Source organism: Mobula hypostoma, chromosome 2, assembly GCF_963921235.1.
Source record: "Mobula hypostoma chromosome 2, sMobHyp1.1, whole genome shotgun sequence".
NCBI lineage: Eukaryota > Metazoa > Chordata > Chondrichthyes > Myliobatiformes > Myliobatidae > Mobula > Mobula hypostoma.
The window spans coordinates 16748397-16771932 of record NC_086098.1 but is presented as its reverse complement, the minus strand read 5'-3'; the positions used below and the strand labels follow the sequence as shown (position 1 = coordinate 16771932).

General features: G+C 41.7%; 1 protein-coding gene across 1 annotated transcript in view; it reads right to left on the bottom strand.

Annotated features, from left to right (window-relative positions):
• The window catches only part of lama4 (laminin, alpha 4), a 203573-nt gene that overhangs the window by 175802 nt on the left and 4235 nt on the right, over positions 1–23536 (bottom strand). Inside the window, exon 2 of the mRNA XM_063033697.1 lies at positions 1526–1627. Coding sequence (XP_062889767.1) covers positions 1526–1627 — 102 coding nt within the window. The remainder of the gene's footprint in view (positions 1–1525; positions 1628–23536) is intronic.

Genomic DNA, 23536 nt, shown 5'->3' with positions numbered 1-23536 from the left:
TGGAAGAAAATGTTGGATGATATCATTGCAAAATGGAGGAAGTTCAAAGCTGCAGAAAGGTGCTTTTTGAGAAGAATGATGAAAATATTGGAAGGACAGAGGAGCAAATGAGGACGTGTTGCGAAAAGCTGGAACAAGAAGAGAGCTGATGGCATCAATCAAGAAACAGCAGCTGGAATTTCTGATACATGTACTGAGGGAAAGGAAGCTGGAACATCTTGCAGTGACGGGAAACGGGAAAAATTGATGGAAGAAAAGGTTGTGGTCGACAGCACATGACCCTCATGAGGTACATCAAGGGATGGACAGGCAAAAGTTTTGAAGAACTTATTAGAACTTTTCAGATTAAAGACAGATAGAAGACTGTGATCACCCACGTCTTACGTCAGGGCACATAATGACAATGATGAGATTGTGCCAAGTCTTAAAATATCAGCCACACCTTCAGCTCCCTACTATTTTGGTACCTTATTCCTAACCTTATGAGTGATCCTGTGGATACTTCTTATTACTGTTTGTTTGTTATGTGCAGTGAATCTTATTAGTGTACCCTATTAATTTCAAGTTCCAGGCAGTCTGCATATTTTTGTGCTGCTATTTACATACGTTGCGTTATGTATTAATACACTTATTAAATACTTATTAACTCATGGCCTGGGTTCCTACCTCCACTTTACAGCAGTGTCAGCTACTTTATCAGACCCTTCTGAGGAAATGCTAATGTGTTTAGAACTACTGCACAAGGAGACTGTTTCGACAGTTCCCCACTGAGAAAAGTCTAGCCTTGGCTGTTGGTCGCTGAGTACAAAGACCAGCTGTTTAATGAGATTAATATATTGCCTCAACAGACAGGCTTAACAGTGTAAGAGATTTCTAGCAGGAGAAAACGCAGATGGGAAAAGTCAAAAATCAATCAAATCTGTTTCCCTCAGTTCGAGTGGACAGAACTACAAGATGCTGTTTAATTCTTAAATTGATATAACTCATAAATCACTTTTCAAGTAATGGATGCAGACAAAGGGTTTATTTTGCACAAATTTTAAGCCTTTACTTCAGTGATTAAAAACAGTTCTGCACTAGAGAGCCTGAAGTAACTTTATATTCAAGTAATGTGACAATCTGAAATGACCATTTCCTTCTTATTTGCCTTTGGGAAAAAAACTGTTTCTAGAAATGTGACATGCCATTAAAAAGAAAACACACACTAAACATGGCCATTTTGAAAGGAGTGTTCTATTTAAAATATGTCCATGTAGCCTGCAATCATTCCCAGCTTGTTTTCGGCTGGAAGTAAAGCCGTGTATTATCTACAGAGGGTGTAATCTGAAAAGAAGCAGCTGGCAAAACATAGCTCTGGTGGGCATTAGAGCTGCGCAAGTTGGAAATGAGGAAAAGGAGAAAGGTGAAGCATCCAGAGTAATTTATAATATTCATTTCAGTCATACGGGACTGATTAATGATAAAAACACACAGAGAAAAAAAATCTAACAGTAATAGTTGATTCACTAGGGCTGTTAGTACTCACAATGCAGATTCCAGAATTAGGCAGGCACTGCTCTGAATGCCCATGGCATTTGCAAGGAAGACATATTTCATTATCTATGCTGTAGAAACCTGTCGCACAGTTCTGAAAAAGAAGAACAAACTGGATTCAGATTTAATCATACAGAATCATCAATAACAAATTCTTTATAATCCTAGTCTGACAACAATCAAAGATGTAATACGTCAAATTTTTAATTGATTTATTCATTTCTGGACTTTAATGACTGGTTTGTACCATTCTGCCATTTTTAATTATCGTATTTCTGAGTAACTAAGAAACTTCTTTTCACTGGTCTGAGAATGAATTGTGTCAAGTTGAATTAATTGCAAAAAAAAAGACCAGTAAAATCAATTGTTCATCCACATAAAATACACTCAGTGGCCACTTTACTCTGTACCTCCTGTACCTAATAAGGTGGTCACTGAGTGTATGTTCATGGTCTTCTGGTCTTCTGCTGCTGTAACCCATCCACTTCAAGGTTTGACGTACTGTGCATCCAGAGAATGCTCTTCTGTTCTGTTGTAACACATGGTTATTCGAGTTACTGTCATCTTCTTGTCAGCTTGAACCAGCTTGGCCATTCTTCCCATTTTTGCCCACAGAACTGCCGTTCACTGGATGTTCTTTGGTTTTTTTTGCACTACTCTCTGTAAACTCTAGAAACTGTTCTGCGTAAAAATACAAGGAGATCAGTATTTTCTGAGACACACAATCGACCCCAAATGGCACCATCAGTTATTCAATGGTCAAAATCACTTAGGTCACGTTTCTTCCCCATTCTGATGACTAGTCTGAACAATAACTGAATCTCTTGACCATGTTTGCATGCTTTTATGTATTGAGTTGCTGCTATACGATTGGCTGATTAGGTTTACATTAGATTAGATTATGAGGACACAGAGCCATCTTTTATTGTCATTTAGTAATGCATGCATTAAGAAATGATACAATGCTTTTCCAGAATGATATCACAGAAACACATGACAAACCAACTTAAAAACTAACAAAAACCACATAATACATCTATAGATAATAAAGTGGATCTGTTGATAATAAAGAGTGTATTTACAAAAATAATTTCAGGAAAAAACACAAAATTTAAAAAGTGTTATTTTTTATTTGTGACATTGGTGTAACTGCAAAGCCAATGTTTATTTTCTTCCCAAATTTCCTCAGATAAAATGGTGATGATTCCTAATTTCCCTTGGGAAGGTGGTGGGTGCAAAGTGGTTGCAATCTGCCCAGTGAAGGAACTTCGTTGGTTAGTTCATGTGTTCCAGGAGTTTGATCTACCAATAATGAATGAACAACAAATGCTTGCCAATCAGAACGCTCTTTTAAAAAGATGGAATTGCACAGGTTTTAATCTTCTAGATTGCCTAGTCTCATTCTCCTGCTGACACCTTGGCTTGTTGCTGAATGCGTTCTATCAACGTTGCACCAGGAGGTGAATATTTATGGCTGTGGGTAGACTTCACAGCAGGTGGGCTTCTTTATCAAGAGTAATGTTCCGCTTCTTGAGACTTGATGGATCTGCACTCATCCAGGCAATTGGAGAAAATGCCATTGCACTCCCAGCTTGTAACATTTGTGTGCTGAAAGAATTTGGGGTGTCACAAAGTAAATCATACAAACTTCGAAGCAAATTTATTATCAAAACACATATATACTATCCTGAGATCCATTTTCTTGCAGGCATTCACAGTAGAACAAAGAAAAACAATAAATCACTGGAAAAAACCTACAAAAACTGACAAACAATGGGAAAAAGAAGACAAACTATGTAAATAAAATAAATAAAACTAACAAACAAATAATTAAAAAGTATTGAGAACCCATGTGGTAGAGTCCTTGAAAGTTAGCCCATAGGTTGTGAAGGCAGCTTAGTGTTTAGTCGTGAAGTTATCCACACTGGTTCAGGAAACTGATGTGTGAAGTCACAGAGTCACAGAGTCACAGAGTCATAGAGAAGTACAGGTCCTTTGGCCCATCTAGTCCATGCCGAATCATTTAAATTGCCTACACCCATCAACCTGCTCTGCAACCATAGCCCTCCACATCTCTACCATCCATCTACCTAACCAAACTTCTCGTAAACTTTGGAATTGAGCTCGAATGCACCACTTGCTCTGGGAGCTCGTTCCACAGTCTCACAACCCTCTGAGTGAAGTAAATTCCCCTCATATTCCCTTAAACTTTTCACCTTTTACCCTTAATCCATGACCTCTGGTTGCTGCCCCACCCAACCTCAGTGTAATAATTGCTCCTGAACCTGGTGCTGTAGTTCCTGAGGCTTCTGTACTTCCTTCCCAGTGGCAGAAGTGAGAAGAGAGTATTTCCTGGATCCTTGATGATGGATGCTGCTGTCTTGTGGCAGGGATCCTTGTAGAATCACTGAACCACAGAATATCATTCTTCTGCTCTTCTCCCGCAAGCACAGTATTTATCTGGTTGGTTTAGTTAACACCCTCAGGATGTTGATATTGGGGAAAACAAATGATCAAATAACAAGTAATACACACAACACACACAGCCTCTGCGTCCAGCATGCAATTCTCCGAAACCTCCGCCACCTCCAACGGGATCCCACCACCATGAACATCTTTCTGCTTTCCACAGGGATTGTTCTCTGCATGACTCCATTGTCCACTCATGCCTCCTCACTGATCTCCCTCTTGGTACTTATCCTTGCAAGCAGAACAAGTGCCACAACTGCACCTACACCTCCTCCCTCACTACCATTCAGGGCCCCAAGCAGTCCTTCCAGGTGAGGCCACACTTCACCTGTGAAACTGTTGGGATCACCTACTGTATCCGGGTCTCCCAGTGTGGTCTCCTGTATATCAGTGAGACCTGACGCAGATTGGGAGACCATTTCACTGAGCACCTATGCTCCATCTATCAGAAAAAGTAGGATGTCCCAGTGACCATCCATTTTAATTTTACTTCCCATTCCCAAACTGACATATCAGTCCATATGCCATGATGAGGCCACACTCAGGTTGGAGGAGAAACATCTTTTATTCCATCTGGGTAGCCTTCAATCTCATGGCATGAACATCGATTTCTCGAACTTCTGGTAATTGCCCACACCCTTCATCATTCCCCATTCCCATTTCCCTCTCTCACCCTATCTCCTTACCTGCCCATTACCTCCCTCTGGTGCTCCTGCCCCTTCCCTTACTTCTATGAATTCTGTCCTCTCCCATCAGCTTCCTGGAGTACCTGGAGTATTGTGTGCAGTTTTGGTCCCCTAATCTGAGGAAAGACATTCTTGCCATAGAGGGAGTACAAAGAAGGTTCACCAGATTGATTCCTGGGAAGGCAGGACTTTCATATGATGAAAGACTGGATGAACTAGGCTTATACTCGTTGGAATTTAGAAGATTGAGGGGGGATCTGATTGAAACATATAAGATCCTAAAGGGATTGGACAGGCTAGATGCAGGAAGATTGTTCCCGATGTTGGGGAAGTCCAGAATGAGGGGTCACAGTCTGAGGATAAAGGGGAAGCCTTTTAGGACCGAGATTAGGAAAAACTTCTTCACACAGAGAGTGGTGAATCTGTGGAATTCTCTGCCACAGGAAACAGTTGAGGCCAGTTCATTGGCTATTTTTAAGAGGGAGTTAGATATGGCCCTTGTGGCTAAAGGGATCAGGGGGTATGGAGGGAAGGCTGGTGCAGGGTTCTGAGTTGGATGATCAGCCATGATCATACTGAATGGCGGTGCAGGCTCGAAGGGCCGAATGGCCTACTCCTGCACCAATTTTCTATGTTTCTATGTTTCCCCTTTCTCCAGCCCTTTACCTTTTCACCAATTGACTTCCCAGCTCCTTACTTCACACCTTCCCCTCTCCTGGTTTCACCTATCACCTACGACCTTGTTCTTCTTCCTTCTCTCTCCCACTTTCTTACTCTGACTTCTCAACTCTTTCAAGTCCTAATGAAGGGTCCTGGCCCGAAATGTCAACCCTTTACTCTTTTCCATATATGCTGAGTTCCTCCAGCATTTTGTGTGTGTTACTTTGAATTCTGGCATCTGCAGACTTTCTCTTGTTTGTGATCAAATGACAAGAGTAGGAAGATACTCTCTGTAATGGACATTACTTCCAACTCGTTGTTGTTTCACATTCTGGTATGAATGTTAGATGCCAAATAAAAATCAGTAATTAAGAACAGAGAATCAGAATCAGGGTTAATATCACTGGAAAAAGTGTGAAATTTGTTGTTCTTGTTATGTGGCAGAAGTACATTGCAATAGATAATAATAAAAATCTGTAAATTACACTAAGACTTATATTTTAAAAAGTTAAGAGAGAGAAAAAAGTAGTTTGTAATGAGGTAGCGTTACAAACACGAGAAAATCTGCAGAAGCTAGAAATCCAATGCAACACACACAAAATGCTGGAGGAACTCAGCAGGCCTGGCTGCATCTCAGAGGAGACGTCAGGGGTAAGTCTTTTGGTGAGTGTGTGGAATGGGCTGCCGGCAATGGTGGTGGAGGCAGATACGATAGGGTCTTTTCAGAGACTTTTAGATAGGTACATGGGGCTTAAATAGAGGACTATAGGTAAGCCTAGTATTACCAAGGTAGGGACATGTTCGGCACAACTCTGTGGGCCGAAGGGCCTGTATTGTGCTGTAGGTTTTCTATGTTTCTAAAAAAGAGCAAACAGTCGACGTTTCGGGCTGAGACCCTTCATCAGGACTGGAAAGAAAGGAGAGAAGATGTACAAAGTACGAAGATGGGAGGAGCGGAGGAAGAAGTACAAGGTGGCAGGTGACAGGTGAAACTGGGAGAGGGGAATGGGGTGAAGTAAAGAGCTGGGAAGTTGATTGGTTAAAGAGATAATGGGCTGGAGAAGGGGGAATCTGACAGGAGAGGATAGAAGACCATGGAAGAAAGGGAAGGAGGAGGAGAACCAGAGGGAGGGGATGGGCAGGTATCAGGGTGAGAGTGGGAAACAGAAATGGAGAATAATGAAGGAGAGGGAGTGGACAATTACTGGAAGTTCAATAAATTGATGCTCATGGAGGCTCCTCCAACCTGAGTGTGGCTTCATCGCAACAGTAGAGGCGGCCATGGACTGATGTATCAGAATGAGAAGTGGAATTGAACTGGGTGGGCACAGGGAGATCCTGCTTTTTCTGGCAGAAGAGCATAGGTGCTTGGCGAAGTGTTCTGCGTCGGGTCTCACTGATACACAGGAGGCTACACCAGGAGCACCGGATACAGTAGATGACCCCAACAGACTGACCGGTGAAGTGTCGTCTCACCTGGAAGGACTACTTGGGGCCCTGAATGGTAGTGAGGGATGAGGTACCGGGGCAGGCACGGGTAAGTTCCAGGAGGGTGATCAGTGGGGAGGGAAGAGTGGACCAGGGAATCACTAGGGAGCAATCCCTGCAGAAAGTGGAAAGTGGGGCTGGGTGGGGAAGTGAGGAAACAATGTGCTTGTTGGTGATATCCTGTATCCAGTTGTAGATGGTGGAAGTTATGGAGAATTATGTGGTGGACTTGGAGCCTAGTGGGGTGGAGGTGAGGACAAGAGGATCCCTATCTCTGGTATGGTGGCAGGAGGATGGGGTGAGGGCAGATGTGTGCAAAATGGAAGCAATATGTGTGAGGCCAGCATTGATGGTGGAGGAAGGGAACCCTCTTTCTTTGAAGAAGGAGGACATCTCAGTTGTTCTGGAGTAAAAAGCCTCATCCGGAGAGCTGATGCGGTCGGGACAGCGGAATTGAGAGGTGGGGATGGCGTTTTTACAAGTGACAATGTGGGAAGAGGTATAGTACAGATAGTTGTGAGAGTCACTGGGTTTATAAAAGATATCAGAAGATAGACTGTCTCCAGAGCTGGAGACAGTGAGATCAAGAAAGGGGAGGAGGTGTTGGGAATGGATCAAGTAAATGTGAGGGCAGGGTGGAAGATAGAGGCAAAGTTGAAGAAATTGATGAGCTCACAAATATGGTCATCAATATAGCATTGTAAGAGTTGGAGAAAAATGCCCGTGTAGGCTTGGAATATGGACATTCCACATAGCAGACGAAAGATGGGAGCGGTGCAAGTTCCCATGGCTACACCTTTGGTTTGAAGGAAGTGGGAGGAGCTGAAGGGGAAATTATTGAGAGTGATGATCAGTTGCACTAAACAGAGGAGAATGGTGGTGGAGTGAAACTTAGTGTGCCTGTTGTCCAGAGGTTGTGTTCATGGTTTCAATGTGAATTTACATCTCTGATAGCAAAGGGGAAGAAGCTGATCCTGAATTATTGTGTGTGTGTCTTCAGACTCCAGTACCTCCTCCCTGATAACAGCAAGGAGAAGAGAGCATGGACTGGGTGATAGGCATATCCTGAGTGATGGATATGTCTTGAGTAAACACATAAAAAGTCTTAAGCTAGTGGTATCTTGATGGAAGATGAAATTACAACTCCTTGCTACTTATCTACTACTTTTGCCCTGATGAAGGGACTCTGTCCAAAACATTAACTGTTTATTCTTCTCCATAACTGCTGTCTGACCTGCTGAGTTCCTTCAGCATTTTGTGTGCATTGCTCTGGATTTCCAACATCTACAGAACATCTTGTATATTTCTTTTGACAAGCTAATTAATAGAAATCGTATATTCAAGTTTATTTCCATGACACATTTCCCACAGTCGTGGTGGTAATGTGGGAGGTGACACAAGTAAAGTTATTGCATAAATATTCACTGCTTAGCTTGGCAAAAATAATGTATTTCTTGGATTATAGCATTGACCGATTACCTTCAATCAGCTTCAGGAACACCGTGTGTCTTATGCAGGATTTATTAGGTATTAGAGAAGAAAGTACCTAACGCAATGCAATGTTGGCATTCATATCTAGAGGAATAGAGTATAGGGGCAGGGATGTGATGTTGAGGCTCTATAAGGCGCTGGTGAGACCTCACTTGGAGTACTGTGAGCAGTTTTGGTCTCCTTATTTAAGAAAGGATGTGCTGACGTTGGAGATGGGGGAGTCTAGTACGAGAGGGCATAACTTAATGCTTGAAGGGTGCCCAGTCAGAACAGAAATGCGAAGAAATTTTTTTTAGTCAGAGGGTGGTGAATCTATGGAATTTGTTGCCACGGGCGGTAGTGGAGGCCAAGTCATTGGGTGTATTTAAGGCAGAGATTGATAGGTATCTGAGTAGCCAGGACATCAAAGGTTATGGTGAGAAGGCGGGGGAATGGGACTAAATGGGAGAATGGATCAGCTCATGATAAAATGGCGGAGCAGACTCGATGGGCCAAAATGGCCAACTTCTACTCCTTTGTCTTATGGTCTTATGGTCTTATATACTGTACATGTTGAAAAAGATCAAAGAAGATATTGGTTATCTGATCAATCAGGAGTCAAGTTCTGGCAGTTCTGTTTCTGGATTCTAGCTTAGTTTAAATATGACACCATAGGTGGCTCAGAAATGGTAGGCCAGAGGAATTCCCTGTGCTGTACTTTTCTCTGTTTCCATGAAATCATCATCCTTCTCTTCATTATGTCAAATTAACAGCTCATCATGGCATTTTGAAGAGTCGTCATCATCATCATTTTGTGTTGTGTTGTATGATGTTAGCATTCATGGTCTTCCATTTGTTGTTAACCTGAGAAGTTCTAATAAACTCTTGCCTGTCCATCCTTTGATGTAACACATGGATGTCATGTGCTGCTGACAGCGACTTTCGCTTCCATCAGTTTTTTTTCCATCACCACAAGATGTTCGTGCTTCTTTTTCCTCAGTACATGTCCCAAAGACTCCAGCTGCCTTTTCCAAATTGATATCAGCACTCTTCTTATTTCAGCTTTTTGCAACACTTCCTCATATCCTGGGGTGGTGCAGTAGTGTAGCAATCAGCGTAATGCTATAACAGCGATAGACTGGGAGAATGGGCAATGATGTGGCAGATGTAATATAGAGTAGGGAAGTGTATTTCATGCACTTTGGTAGAAAGAATAAACGTGTAGACTATTTCTAAACAAGGAAAAAATTCAAAGGGACTTAGGAGTCCTTGTGCGAGATTCCGTAAAGGTTAACTTGCAGGTTGAGTCGATGGTGAGGAAGGTAAATGCAATGTTAACCGTCATTTCGGGAAAACTAGAATATAAGAGCAAGGAAGTAATGTTGAGGCTTTATAAGGTATTGGTCAGACTGCACTTGGAGTATTCTGAGCAGTTTTAGTCCCCTTTTCTAAGAAAATATGAGTTGGCATTGGAGAGAGTTCGTAGGAAGTTGATGAAAATGATTCTGGGAATGAAAGGCTTAATGTATGAGGAGAGTATGAGGCTCTGGGCCTGTACTTGCTGGAGTTCAGAAGAATGAGAGGGGAGCTCATTGAAGCCTATCAAGTATTGAAAGGGCTAGACTGAGTGGATGTGGAGGAGCTGTTTCTTATAGTGGGGGGGCCTAGACCTAGGAAGCATAGCCTCAGAACTGAGCCACGTCTATCGAGAGCGGAGATAAAGTGGGAATTATTTAGCCAGAGCATGGTGAATTGCCACTGACAACTTTGGAGACCAAATAGTTGGGTATATTTAAAGTGGAGGTTAATAGGTTATTGAGTAGTTGGTTAATGGGAGAAGACAGAATGGGGTAAAGAGGGATAATAAATTAGCCATGATGGAATGGTGGTCATATCTGATGGGCTGAATGGCCTAATTCTGTTCCTATGTCTTATCTCCAGCTGTAGGAGATTAAATGACGTCATTGGTATAATATCCACTTTAGAAGCTCTGACTACATAGAACGTAGAATAGTACAACACAGTACAGGCCCTTCGGCCCACCATGTTGTACCGACCCTCAAACCCTGCCTCCCATATAACCACCCACCTTAAATTCCTCCATATAACTGTCTAGTAGTCTCTTAAACTTCACTAGTGTATCTGCCTCCACCACTGACTCAGGCAGTGCATTCCACGCACCAACCACTCTCTCTGAGTAAAAAACCTTCCTCTAATATCCCCCTTGAACTTCCCACCCCTTACTTTAAAGCCATGTCCTCTTGAATTGAGCAGTGGTGCCCTGGGAACCTAACCTTTGACCTAATTATGCAATTTTATATCACTGACCAGAAGTGGAGGGTAGGAAGGTAAATTTATAGTCTGCTTCTTCCCATTAAAATATAATGCAACAATCTTAAAGTTTACCTTTAAGGATGCTATAAATTCTCTGGGAGGCAAATCAGGTGAAATTCTTCTATTGCTTTTTTTTAAAAGTGGCATTCATTTCCATTGCTGTCTCAAATCTGTCTTAAAATATGTGGTAACAAAGGTTATCACATATTTAATGCAAATTAAACCTGGAGTTTCCAAATGATTGAATAGGCTATTTGTATATAATGTAAGCCATTGACTAATCAACTAGTGAACAGAAACACAAGAGATTCTGCAAATGCTGGAAACTTTGAGCAAAATAACACAAAATGTTGGAGGAGCTCAACAAGTCAAGGAGTTCTGGGCCGAGACCCTTCAGCAGGACTGAAAAGGAAGAGGACAGAAGCAAGAATAAGAAGGTGTGGGATGGTGGGGGTGTAGACAGGAGTACAAACTGGCAGGTGACGGGTGGGACCAAGTGAGAAGGAAGGTGGGTGGGTGAGGAACAGAGGAGATGGTGTGAGAAGCTGAGACCATAAGACCATAAGACAAAGGAGCAGAAGTCGGCCATTTGGCCCATCGAGTCTGCTCTGCCATTTTATCATGAGCTGATCCATTCTCCCATTTGGTCCCACTCCCCCGCCTACTCACCATAACCTTTGAGATGGGGTTGTTGAAAGAGGTAAAGAACTAATGAGGAAGGAGTCTTCTCTAGGAGAGGATAGTGAACCATGAAATAAAGGGAGGGACGTGTGTTACTGGAGGGAGGTGATGGTCAGGTCATGTGATGGGGGAAAGATCAGAAGCTGTTGGGTAAAATTCTGTTTATTTCTATTTACTTCTAAGCATAGGAAGTCAGATATTATGAACAATAAATTCTCTCCTGAATTAAAAAGTAAAGGTTTTTGTTTGGATTTCAACAGTTTCCTTCTGTGTCTATTGCAATTCTACTTGGCTGCATCAGGTTTCAGGCTATGGTCTCCTTTGTCATTAGAATATGAGGGAGGTGATCACTGCCACAAAGGAAAACAAATTTCAAGACATAGGTGAGTGATGGTAAGCTTGATTCTGATATGGATCTCTATTGTTGATTGAAAGTGGGAAGGGGGCAAAGTAGGGGAATCATGTTTGGGAAAAGGGGAAGGGAGAAGGGAAGAAGAGGGAGGCACCAGAGAGACATTCTGTAATGGCCAATAATCCAATTATTTGGAATGAAATGACTTTGCCAGGTGTCTCAGGGCTGGGTGTGTCTGCACCCTTGCCACTCCCCACCCCTGGCACTCCTTCTCTGCCACCTGTCCCACACCCCTCCTGCGGCACTCCAGCCTCACCATAACCAACATCCTTTGCTCCCACCAGATTTACAAACTCACTCTCTGCTCTGTGGTGACAAATACAGTACTGTGCAAAAGTCTTAGGCACACAAGCTACTGTACATATGTTCCCTAAGACTTCTGCACAGTAGTGTAATTATTCCTTGCATCATCATTTTCAATTGTTTTTCTATATTTGCAAATTCAATGTGAGGTTACATTCTAAAAATCAGTCTACACATCAAATGGGTATTAATCTTAGTAGTGGTTATGATTTGCTTCCTACATGACGCTGTTGGTTTAAGTTATCAGTGTTCATGAATTAGATGTTGCAAAGCTGTACTATGAACTAAAATATTTACTGTTTGCTTTTCCATAGATGCTATCTGACCTTTTAAGTGTTTCCAGCACTTAATCATAATGAACATATCTGACAGCAGTGTAAAATATATGTTCTTATGGGAAAGTGCATATAAAATTCCCAACACATTACTTCAAGCAACTATCCTTTCTAATGTAAAACATATGCTAACGATTGAATCTCCAGAAGGAAAGTACAATTTTTACAGTATCTGCTGTTAGATGTTGCCTGTTTAGCATGCTGAAAGATACAGAAAAAGAGCTGAATTCTATGTGCAGTTTTGTCTCAAATGTTTCAGATGAAATTGTGGACTTGGTATATGGAAGACTGTAGTAAAAAGTGCAACTCCTAATTTGTGTAAATATTAACTAATACTCACACCATGGAGCTTCACTTGTTAGATCAAACAATGAGATATTTCGATTGGTAACTTACATTCAGTGACCATTTTATTAGCTACCTCCTGTACCTAATAAAGTGGACACTGGGTGTATGTTCACGGTCTTGTTGCGGAGGGTTTAAACTAACTTGGCAAGGGGATGGGAAACGGCGTGATAGGGCTGTTGGTTTACAAGCAAAGGCAGTGTGTAGTGTGACTGACAGGAAGAACAGGCAGATGATAGGGCAAAATTGTAGTCAGTGGGACGAGTTGCAGTGTAAAAGGGTGATAAAATTTTAAAAAGTTGACGGATACAGGACTGCAGGTATTATATTTGAATGCATGCAGTATATGGCATAAAGTAACACAGTTACGGATTGACGCGTGATTATAGTTGGAAGCAGAACATCCAAAGATACACATTGTATTGGAAGGACAAGCAAGTACACAGAGAGAGTGGTATGGCTCTATTGGTAAAAAAAAATTAAAAATTAAAAATTAGAAAGAGGTGACATAGCATCAGAAGATGTGGAATCTTTGTGGATACAGTAAAGAAACTGCAGGAGTAAAAAGACCCTGATGGGAGTTATATTCAGTAGCCAGCATGTGGGCTACAAATTACAATGGGCGATAGAAAAGGCATGTCAAATGGGCAATATTACAATAGTCATGGGGGATTTCAATATGCAGATACATTGGGAAAATCAGGTTGGTGCTGGATCCCAAGAGAAGAATTTGTAGTGCCTACACGATGGCTTTTTAGAGCAGCTTCTGGTTGATCCTACCAGGTAATCAGCAATTCTGGATTGGGTGTTGTGTAAGGAACTGGATTTGATTAGGGAGCTTAAGGTAAAGGAACCCTTAGGAGCCAGTGATCATAATAAAACTGTTGCAAGGACGTGGCTGTGGACAGACCCAAGAGCAGGACACAGGCAGGGAGACAGGGTCGTGAGGTGTTAGCGTAGTCGCAAACGTGGAACAGGTATTCAGGAGAATCTTTACACAGAGAGAAAGTTTACGTAGATCATCCAGGGAATGGTGCGGAGCTTAGAACTGACAGTCCTAAAGAATCAGGAAACAAGGTTTACACACACTAGAATAGACCAACGAACTGTCGAAGCATGGCAGTGATGCCAGAGTTCAGAGCATGTATCAAGCTTCAAATTTCTTGGTGTCCACATTTCCAAGGACCTCACCTGGTCCCTGAACTCCTTCATCCTGATCAAAAAGGTGCAATAGCGCCTTTATTTCCTGCGGAGCATCAAGAAAGCTCACCTCTGTCCCAGGATACTGAGGGACCTTTACCGCTGTACCATTGAGAGCATACTCACCAACTGCATCTCAGTGTGGTATGGCAATTGTCTCATATCAGACCGCAAAGCACTCCAGCGTGTGGTGAAAACTGCCCAGCGGATTATTGGCACCCAATTGCTCGCCATTCAGAGCATCTACCATAAACACTGCCTGGGCAGGGCGAAAAGCATTATGAAGGATGCATCTCACCCTAACCATGGACTTTTTACTCTCCTCCCACCCGGTAGGTGCTACAGGAGTCTCCATTCCCGCACCAGCAGGCACAGGAAGAGCTTGTTCCTGAGGCTATGACCCTGCTGAACCTCACATCACAGTGCTAGACAGTATTGTCCCCATATTGTACTGTCTCAGTACTTTTATATTTGTGTGCTGTAGCACTTACTTTTTATTCGCAGTTATTTTGTAAATAACACTATTCTTTGCATTTCTGGTCAGATGCTAACTGCATTTCATTGGCTTTGTATCTGTACTCTGCACAATGACAATAAAGTTGAGCCTAATCTAATCTGATCTAATCCTCAATTTGTGGATAGAAAGCAGGTGTGTTGTAATTAATGAAAACTAGGAATGATTGGAAATCAGAAGAGGGGATTAAGACCTAATTAAGGAGATAATAGCAAGATGGTGAATGAACTAAATAAGTATTTTGCATCATTCTTCACTGTGGAAGACACTAGCATCAAAGGGACAGAAGTCAATGCTGTTGCTATTTCTAGGGGTGTTGCTTGGGAAACTGAGAGGTCTGGACGTAGATAAGTGACCTATACCTAATGGAGTGCACGCCAGGTTTCTGAAAGAGGTATCTGAAAAGATTGTGTAGATGTTAGTGATAATCCTTCAAGAGTCACTAGATCCTGGAATGGTTCCTGAGGATTGAAAAATTGCAAATGTCACTCTACTCCTCAAGACGGGAGGGAGGCAGAAGAAAGGAAATGTTAGGCTAGTTTCCTGAGAAGATGTTGGAATCAATTGCTGAGGATGTGGTTTTGGGTTTCTTCCTCACTTTACTCTTTATTGTAACTTACAGTAATTTTTTATGTCTTTCACCGTGCCACTGCACAAGACAGCAAATTTCATGAGATATCTGAGTGATAATAAACATGATTCTAATTCTGAATCATGTTTCTCCAATCCCTTAAGAATAAAAAAATCGTTTTCAAGGTGCAAAAGATTCATTTATTTCAAATCACAGCAGCTTGAAAATAGCAATATCATTGGAGACAGTCCAGGTAAATCAAATCTCTTCAAAACAGTAACTGATCATGGTTGTGGCTTTTAAATTCAGTTATCTTCATGGTATGAGTAATTTCTACAAAACTGTATTCATTACATCCCTATAAGAAAACCATAGCAGGGTTTCTATCTGAATGGTTGCATGCCTTGTGGTTATGGTGTTCCTAAAATGACATTCACTAAATTATTCTTGAACACGAGTCCAACAATCACATATGGCCAAATCAGGATGGTGTGCAACTGCGGAGCTGCGTTCCAGCCAAGTGCATATTGATTGATTCCTAAGGCTATTAAAAATATTTCGGCTGCTTGTGCTAAACCACTTTTGTATCTCCCTCGGCACACAGCTTAATTTTGAACTGGGGTTCGGAATGAGAAACAGTTTTGTTTTGTCACTGTCTCATATGACATGAAGTTTGCTAGCTTTGCAGCAACAGGATTTTAATACGTTGCTTGTGGGGGAGGAGGGTAGGATGCCAAGGTACGAACAAAATTAGCTATAAAATAAACAGAAAAAAAAATAATAGAACATACAACATAAAACATTGCAGCACAGTACAGGCCCTTCAGCCCATAATGCTGTGCCAACCTTTTAACCTACTTTAAGATCAATTTAACCCTTCCTTCCTAAATAGCCTTCCATTTTTCTGCAGCTGCAACACTGCCTGGTTCAGAAATAGCACCATCTCAGATCGCAAGACCCTGTAGCGGATGGTGAGGTCAGCTGAGAAGATCATCGGGGTCTCTCTTCCCGCCATTACAGTCATTTACACCGCACGCTGCATCCGTAAAGCAAACAGCGTTATGAAGGACCCCACGCACCCCTCATACAAACTCTTCTCCCTCCTGCCATCTGGCAAAAGGCACCGAAGTATTTGGGCTCTCATGATCAGACTGTGTAACAGTTTCTTCCCCCAGGTCATCAGACTCCTCAATACCCAGAGCCTGGTTTGACACCAACCTACTATACCCTCTACTGTGCATATTGTCCTGTTTATTGTTTATTGTAATACCTGCACTGTTTTGTGCACTTTATGCCGTCCTGGCTAGGTCTGTAATCTAGCGTAGTTTTTGTGTTGTTTTACGTAGTTTAGTTTAGTTTTTGTATTGTTCATGTAGCACCATGGTCCTGGAAAACGTTGTCTCGTTTTTACTGTGTACTGTACCAGCAATGATGGTCGAAATGACAATAAAAGTGACTTGACTTGACTTGACTATCTAAAGGTTTCTTAAATTCCTCTAATGTACCTGCCTCAACTACCACCTAGGGCAGGTCATTTCCTGCATCCAGCATTCTCTGTGTAAATAATTTACCTCTGTTAGCCCCCCTGCACTTTCCTCTAAACACCTTAAAATCAGAGCCCCTTGTATTAGCCATTTCCACACTGAGAGAAAGTCTCCTGCTATCCACTTGATCTATGCTTCTCATCATCTTGATCAAAGTTCAAAAGTAAATTTATGATCTAAGTACATATATGTCACCATATATAACCCTGAAATTTGTTTTCTTGCAGGCATACTCAATAAATCCATGGAATAATAACCATAATGGAATCCATGAAAAACCAGACTATCTTGGGCGTTCAAGACCCTGATGGTTGAGGGGTGCTAACTGTTCCTGAACCTGATGTTGCGAGTCCTGAGGCTCCTGTACCTTCTTCCTGATGGCAGCAGCGAGAAGGGAGCATGTCCTGGGTGGTGGGGGTCCCTGATGTTGGATGCCGCTTTCCTGTGACAGCATTTCATGTTAATGTACTCAATGGTCGGAGTGGCTTTATCCGTGATAGACTGGATCATATCCGCTAATTTTTTCATGATTTTCTATTCAAAGGCATTGGTGTTTCCATACCAGGCTGTGACGCAGCCAGTCGATATACTCTCCACTACACATCTATAGAAGTTTGTCATGGTTTTGGGATCTCATGCCGAATGTTCAAAAACTCCTAAGGAAGGAGAGATGCTGCTGTGCTTTGTTCATAATTGCACTTATGTGCTGGGACCAGAACAGGTCCTCTAAGTAATAGCACCAAGAGATTTAAACTCGCTGATCCTCCAATGAGGACTGACTCATAGCTGTCTGGTTTCCTTCTCCTGAAGTCAATAATCAGCTCTTTGGTCTTGCTGACATTGAGTAAAAGGTTGTTGTTATGGCACCAGTCAGCCAGATTTTCAATCACGCTCCTGACTTATCAGCGTCTTTGATTTGATCTACCATGGTGATGTTGTCAGAAAATCTGAAAATGGCATTGGAGCAATGCTTAGCCATGCAGCCATGAGGGTAAAATGAGTGGAGCAGGTTGCTAAGGCAAACAGCCTTGGTGCACTAGTGCTGATGGAGATTGCGGAGGAGATGCTGTTGCCAATCTGAACCGACTGGGGTTTGCAAGTGAGGGAATCGAGGATCCGATTGCACAAGAAGATATTTTGGCCAAGGTTTGTGAGGTTATTGATTAGTTTTGAGAGGACAATGGTATTGAATGCCAAGCTATAGTCAGGAAAAAAACATCCTGATGTTTCAGAGTTGTGTGAAGAGCCAATGAGATGGTATCTGCTGTGGACCTGTTGCTCCAGTAGGCAAATTGGAGCAGATCTAAGTCACTTCTCAGGCAGGAGTTGATATGTAAACCTCTATCCTCCTTTCATCCTCCTTCACTCCAAAGAGAAAAGCCCTAGTTCACTCAAACTATCCTCATAAGCTGCACTCTCTAGTCCAGGCATCATCCTGATCACTGTTCTCTACACCATCTCTAAAGCCTCCACATCCTTCCTGTATTGAGGTGATGTGAACTGAGCACTATTTCATTTTCACCATTTCAGATTCACACCTTGCTGGTCCTATTTAAGACCATGAATAATAGAAGTGACTTAAGGATTGAAGGGTGCCCATTCAGAACAGAAATGTGAAGAAATTTTTTTAGTCAGAGGGTGATGAATCTATGGAATTTGTTGCCACGGGCAGCAGTGGAGGCCAAGTCATTGGGTGTATTTAAGGCAGAGATTGATAGGTATCTGAGTAGCCAGGGCATCAAAGGTTATGGTGAGAAGGCGGGGGAGTGGGACTAAATGGGAGAATGGATCAGCTCATGATAAAATGGCGGAGCAGATTCGATGGGCCGACTGGCTGACTTCTGCTCCTTTGTCTTATGGTCTTATGGTCTAAGTGTAATAGTACTGGCAATAAAACCAAATTTTGGAAGTCGAGTATAACGTGCAACCAAAAATATATCTGGCAACCAGTAATATCTTGCTTTCTCAGAGAAAATATCTCTTAATAAAATATTATCCTAATGGCCTAGGTGTGTTTTTAGTAATGAGTTGTCCTTAGCAGCACAAAGTGCTTCATCTGCAAACGTTGCTTCAGACCGTAACATCAAAACATCAATCTGTAGCTCTCCCTTTCACTGAGGAAATGGTGACACCTCTCTGTCCCTTGTTAATGAGAGAGAGAGAGAGAGAGAGAGAGTGAGAGAGAGAGAGAGCCTGTGACATGTCGAATTATCGGGTGAACAATAGTTTTGTTGGTCTGCAGATCATGGTCCTTTTGGGTATAGCTTTTGCTTGCTTAGTGGGTGGAGGGCACTAAGGGTACTGATGCTTCCTGCTGGAGCAAGTGGGAGAGGGAGAAGGGAAAGGGTTGATGCTTTGCTGCTGCTGGTTCGTGTGAGGGGGAGGGGGAGGGGGCTTTGGGGTTCTAATATTTATTTAGTCATTCATTTTTTGGGGTTTTCTTCTGTTTCCTGAATGTCTGTGAAGAGTAAGAATTTCAGGTTGTGTACTGTATACATTCTCTGACACTGTAACATAACGAATTCTTTGCATTACTTTGTCAATAGTTCTCAAAGAAGTTAACCAGAATCAAAGACTTAAGCAATAAGGTGAGAGTAGGTTAGATAAGATTCTTCCTCTGGCGTGTAAGAGACTGAATGGTGACCTTACAGAGTTTATAAAATCTTGAGCTGCGTAGATAAGGTCAATGGTCACCAGAGTAGGGGAGTTTAAAACTAGGTGGCATAGATTAAAGATGAGAGGGGAAAGATTTGAAAGGGATCTGAGTGGAAAACTTTTCACACGGAGGGTGGCAAGTACCTGAAATGAGCTGCCAGAGGATGTGATCGAGGTGAGTTCAATTACTGTACATCTAAAAGCCATGTAGACAGGTACATGGATAGGAAAGGTTTGAGGAAATATGGGAAAATGTAAGGAAATAGATCTAGTTCATGTAGACAGAATGGACGAGCTGAGCCTAAGGACCTTTCTCAGTGCCACATAACACCATGACTCCTTTTATCATACTAAATCTCTCCACACATTCTTGATTTCTATAGACTTCAGCATTCTGGACGTTAAATATTGCAAATATTGGGCCACCTTATTACAGACCAACATAATTCCATGGAGCAGCATAAGGGAGGTTGACGTCTTTCTGTGAATGGGTTCCATGGTTTTCTTTGTTTGCTGCTGTCTGTGGGAAAGATGAATCTCGGGGTTGTATACTGCATACATATTTCCATAATAAAGGTACTTTGAATCTTTGAATCACCTGCAATCAAATTATTGCTTTTTCTCCCATTGCATACAACCTTGAACTATCTAAGAGTGGAGAGTGAAACATCTGGCTGAAAAATGTAATAACTCAAAATAAGATTGTTATGTTGCAGCCATTGCACAAAATAATGTTGTCTTTGCAAAATCAAATTAAAAATTCCCATAAATTTCCTTTTCAATATCCACAAACTAAACACACAGAACTTACTTAAGGTAGATTGTGAGATTCTACTGCCTGCTTTAGCTCTATTATAACCTAATATGCTCCTTCTCTATATGACCCCCATTAGCATCATCAACGATTGTTTCCAACCAAGTTAGAGTGAAAAGTTTGAAGACATAGGTACCCTCAGAACAGTGGATAGTGACGTGAATCAGAACTCAATCAGCAATGTCTAGGTTTCTCAGATGAATAAGATGCATTTTAATTCTAATGTGATTTTGGTATCATAGAAAAATAATAGGTGCAGGAGTAGGCCATTCAGCCCTTCGAGCCTGCACCACCATTCAGTATGATCATGGCTGAACATCCAACTCAGAACCCGGTACCTGCCTTCTCTCCATACCCCCTGATCCCTTTATCCTATTAAGTGATCTCCTTGGAAAGTGACAAAAGTAATCAAATTAGCTTCGAATAGAATCATGATAGAGGTCAATCAAGAATAAGTCAGTGCACCATCTTTTTTCTTAAATCTCTTCTTTTCTATCCTACATGTCTAAATAGGAGGTCACAAAAAGGAAAATAAATCTAATTTGAACAAACTTAGAGACTTTTTGAGTTACCATATTCAACATATCATAGATTATCTTATGTCCTCTGTCTGTCCAGATCGCAGTGATTAATTAAGCTTCTACTTATGTTATAGGAATGCATAATCTAATAACAAATAATTCCATATAAAGGTCATGTCTTAACACCAAAGTCCAAGTTACAGTCCACAAAATCCTGCTGCTTTCCTTTGAAATTGCCATTGTAGCACTTCCTGATGTGAGCTTGACGCACCATCTGAAATAATGGATTTTTTGTGCATATCAAACACTAACATCTAGTTAGACAGGTTGCTTACTTGCAACGTAAGAGATCTTTAAATCTCAAGAGTACACCATTACTTCTTCTGAGGTGCCTAGAGGTTGTAAAAGTATTATAAAATACAAGAACTTCGTTTCTGCCTTATTTAACCAAAAACTTGTATGAGTTATGATCTCACATGAAACTCAGTTTACTTTAGAGTTCCAAATATGCATTGTTTTAGATTAATTGAAAAGTTCATGGTCTTTAAACTCTAACATCCATGTTATTTTGCAAATTAATTTTATATACAAAATGTAGAAGAGAGGTGAAAGTAAATTTTAGACTACTAGAAAAGAATGCTGGAGAGGTAATAATAGGGGACAACGAAATGGCAGGTGAAGTATTTTGCATCAGACTTCACTGTGGAAGACATGAGCAGTAGGGTGGAAGTTCCAGGTGTCAGGGGGCATGAAGTGTGCGAAGTTACCAGAACTAGACGGAAGGATCTTGGGAAATTGAAAGGTCTGAAAGTAGATAAGTCACCTGGACCAGGTGGTGTACACCCCAGAGTTCTAAAAGACGGTTCTGAAGAGATTGAGGAGGCATTAGTAATGATCTTTCAAGAATCACTAGATTCTGGAATGGTTCTGGAAGACTGGAAAAATGCAAATGTCACTCCATTCTTCAAGAGTGGAGAAAGGCAGGAGAAAGGAAACTATAGGCCAGTTAGTCTAACCTCAATGGTTGGGAAGATGTTGGAGTCGATTATTAAGGATGAGGTCTCAGGGTACTTGGAGGTGCATGATAAAATAGGCCTTAGTCAGCATAGCTTCCTCAAGGGAAAATCTTGCCTGACAAATCTGTTGCAATTCTTTGAAATAACAAACAGTACAGACAAAGGAAGTATTATGTACTTGGATTTTCAGAAGGTCTTTGACAAAGTGCCACTCATGAAGTTGCTTAGCAAGCTACCAGCCCATGGCTGATTGGCAGGAGAGAAAGAGTGGGAATAAAGGGAGCATTTTCTTGTTGGCTGCTGATGAGTAGTGGCGTTCCACAGGGGTCTGTGTTGTGACCAATCCTTTTTGCGTTATATGTCAATGATTTGGATGATGGAATTGATGGTTTTGTTGCAAAGTTTGCAGACAATATGAAGATAGGTGGAGGGCTATGTAGTTTTGAAGAAGTAAAGAAGCTACAGAAAGGTTTGGACAGATTAGGAGAATGGGCAAAGAAACGGCAGATGGAATACAGTGTTAGGAGGTGTATGGTCATGCACTTTTGTAGAAGAATTGAAAGTGCTGACTATTTTCTAGATAGAGTCTATGGTGAGAAAGGCAAATTTAATGGTAGCATTCATTTTAAGAGAACTAGAATATAGAAACATAGAAACATAGAAAATAGGTGCAGGAGTAGGCCATTCGGCCCTTCGAGCCTGCACCGCCATTTATTATGATCATGGCTGATCATCCAACTCAGAACCCCGCCCCAGCCTTCCCTCCATACCCCCTGACCCCCGTAGCCACAAGGGCCATATCTAACTCCCTCTTAAATATAGCCAATGAACTGGCCTCAACTGTTTCCTGTGGCAGAGAATTCCACAGATTCACCACTCTCTGTGTGAAGAAGTTTTTCCTAATCTCGGTCCTAAAAGGCTTCCCCTCTATCCTCAAACTGTGACCCCTCGTTCTGGAAACGTTATAAAAGCAAGGATGAAACATTGAGACTTTATAAAGCACTGGTGAAGCCACACTTGGGGTATTGTGAGCAGGTTTGAGCCACTTTTCTTAGAAAGCATGTGCTGGAACTGGAGAGGGTTCAAAGGAGGTTCATGAAAATGATTCCAAGATTGAAGCCTTGTCATATGAAGTGTTTGATGGCTTGGGCCTGTATTCACTAGAATTTAGAAGAATGAAACGTGACCTCATTGAATCCTATTGAATGGTGAAATGCCTTGATAAAGCGGATGTGGAGAGGATGCTTCTAATGGTGGGAGAGTCTAAGATCAGGGGACGCAGCCTCAGAATTTTGAATGTAGATGAAGAGTACTTTCTTTACCCACAGGATGCTGAATCTATAGAGTTCTGTGCCACAGGCAACTTGTATTTATGTATGTTTAAGGCACTTCATATGAAGATAGATTCTTCATTGGTCAGGGCATGAAGGGATATGGGGAAAAGGCAGGAGATTGGATCAGCCATGATGAAATGGCAGAGCAGACGCGATGAGCCAGATGTCCTAATTCTGCTCCTATATATTATGGTCTTATTTTTAAAAGGAACAAATCATATCAGGTCCATAGGGCAATTCAAATTGTGTACATTGAATCGGAATCAGAATCAAGTTTAATATCACTGACATGTCATGAAATTTGTTGCTTTGAGTGTAAGGTAGTGTTCATGGTTTCATTATCCATTCAAAAATCTGATGGCACTGTGGAAGAAATGATTCCTAAAACATTTAATGCATGCTTTCAGGCTCCTGTACCTCTTTCCTGGTGGTAGAAATGAGAAGAGGGCATGTCCCGGGTGATAGGAGTCTTTAATGATGGATGCTGCCTTTTTGAGTCATCGCCTTTTGAAGATGTTCTCTATGCTGGGGAGGCACGATGGAGCTGGCTGAGTTTGCAACCCAATTCGTGATGGTGGATGTTAAAGAATTTTGGATAAATTAAAATACGCTTTGTTTTTTAGCAAGCTAACATCGCTTCTCAGCAAAAGG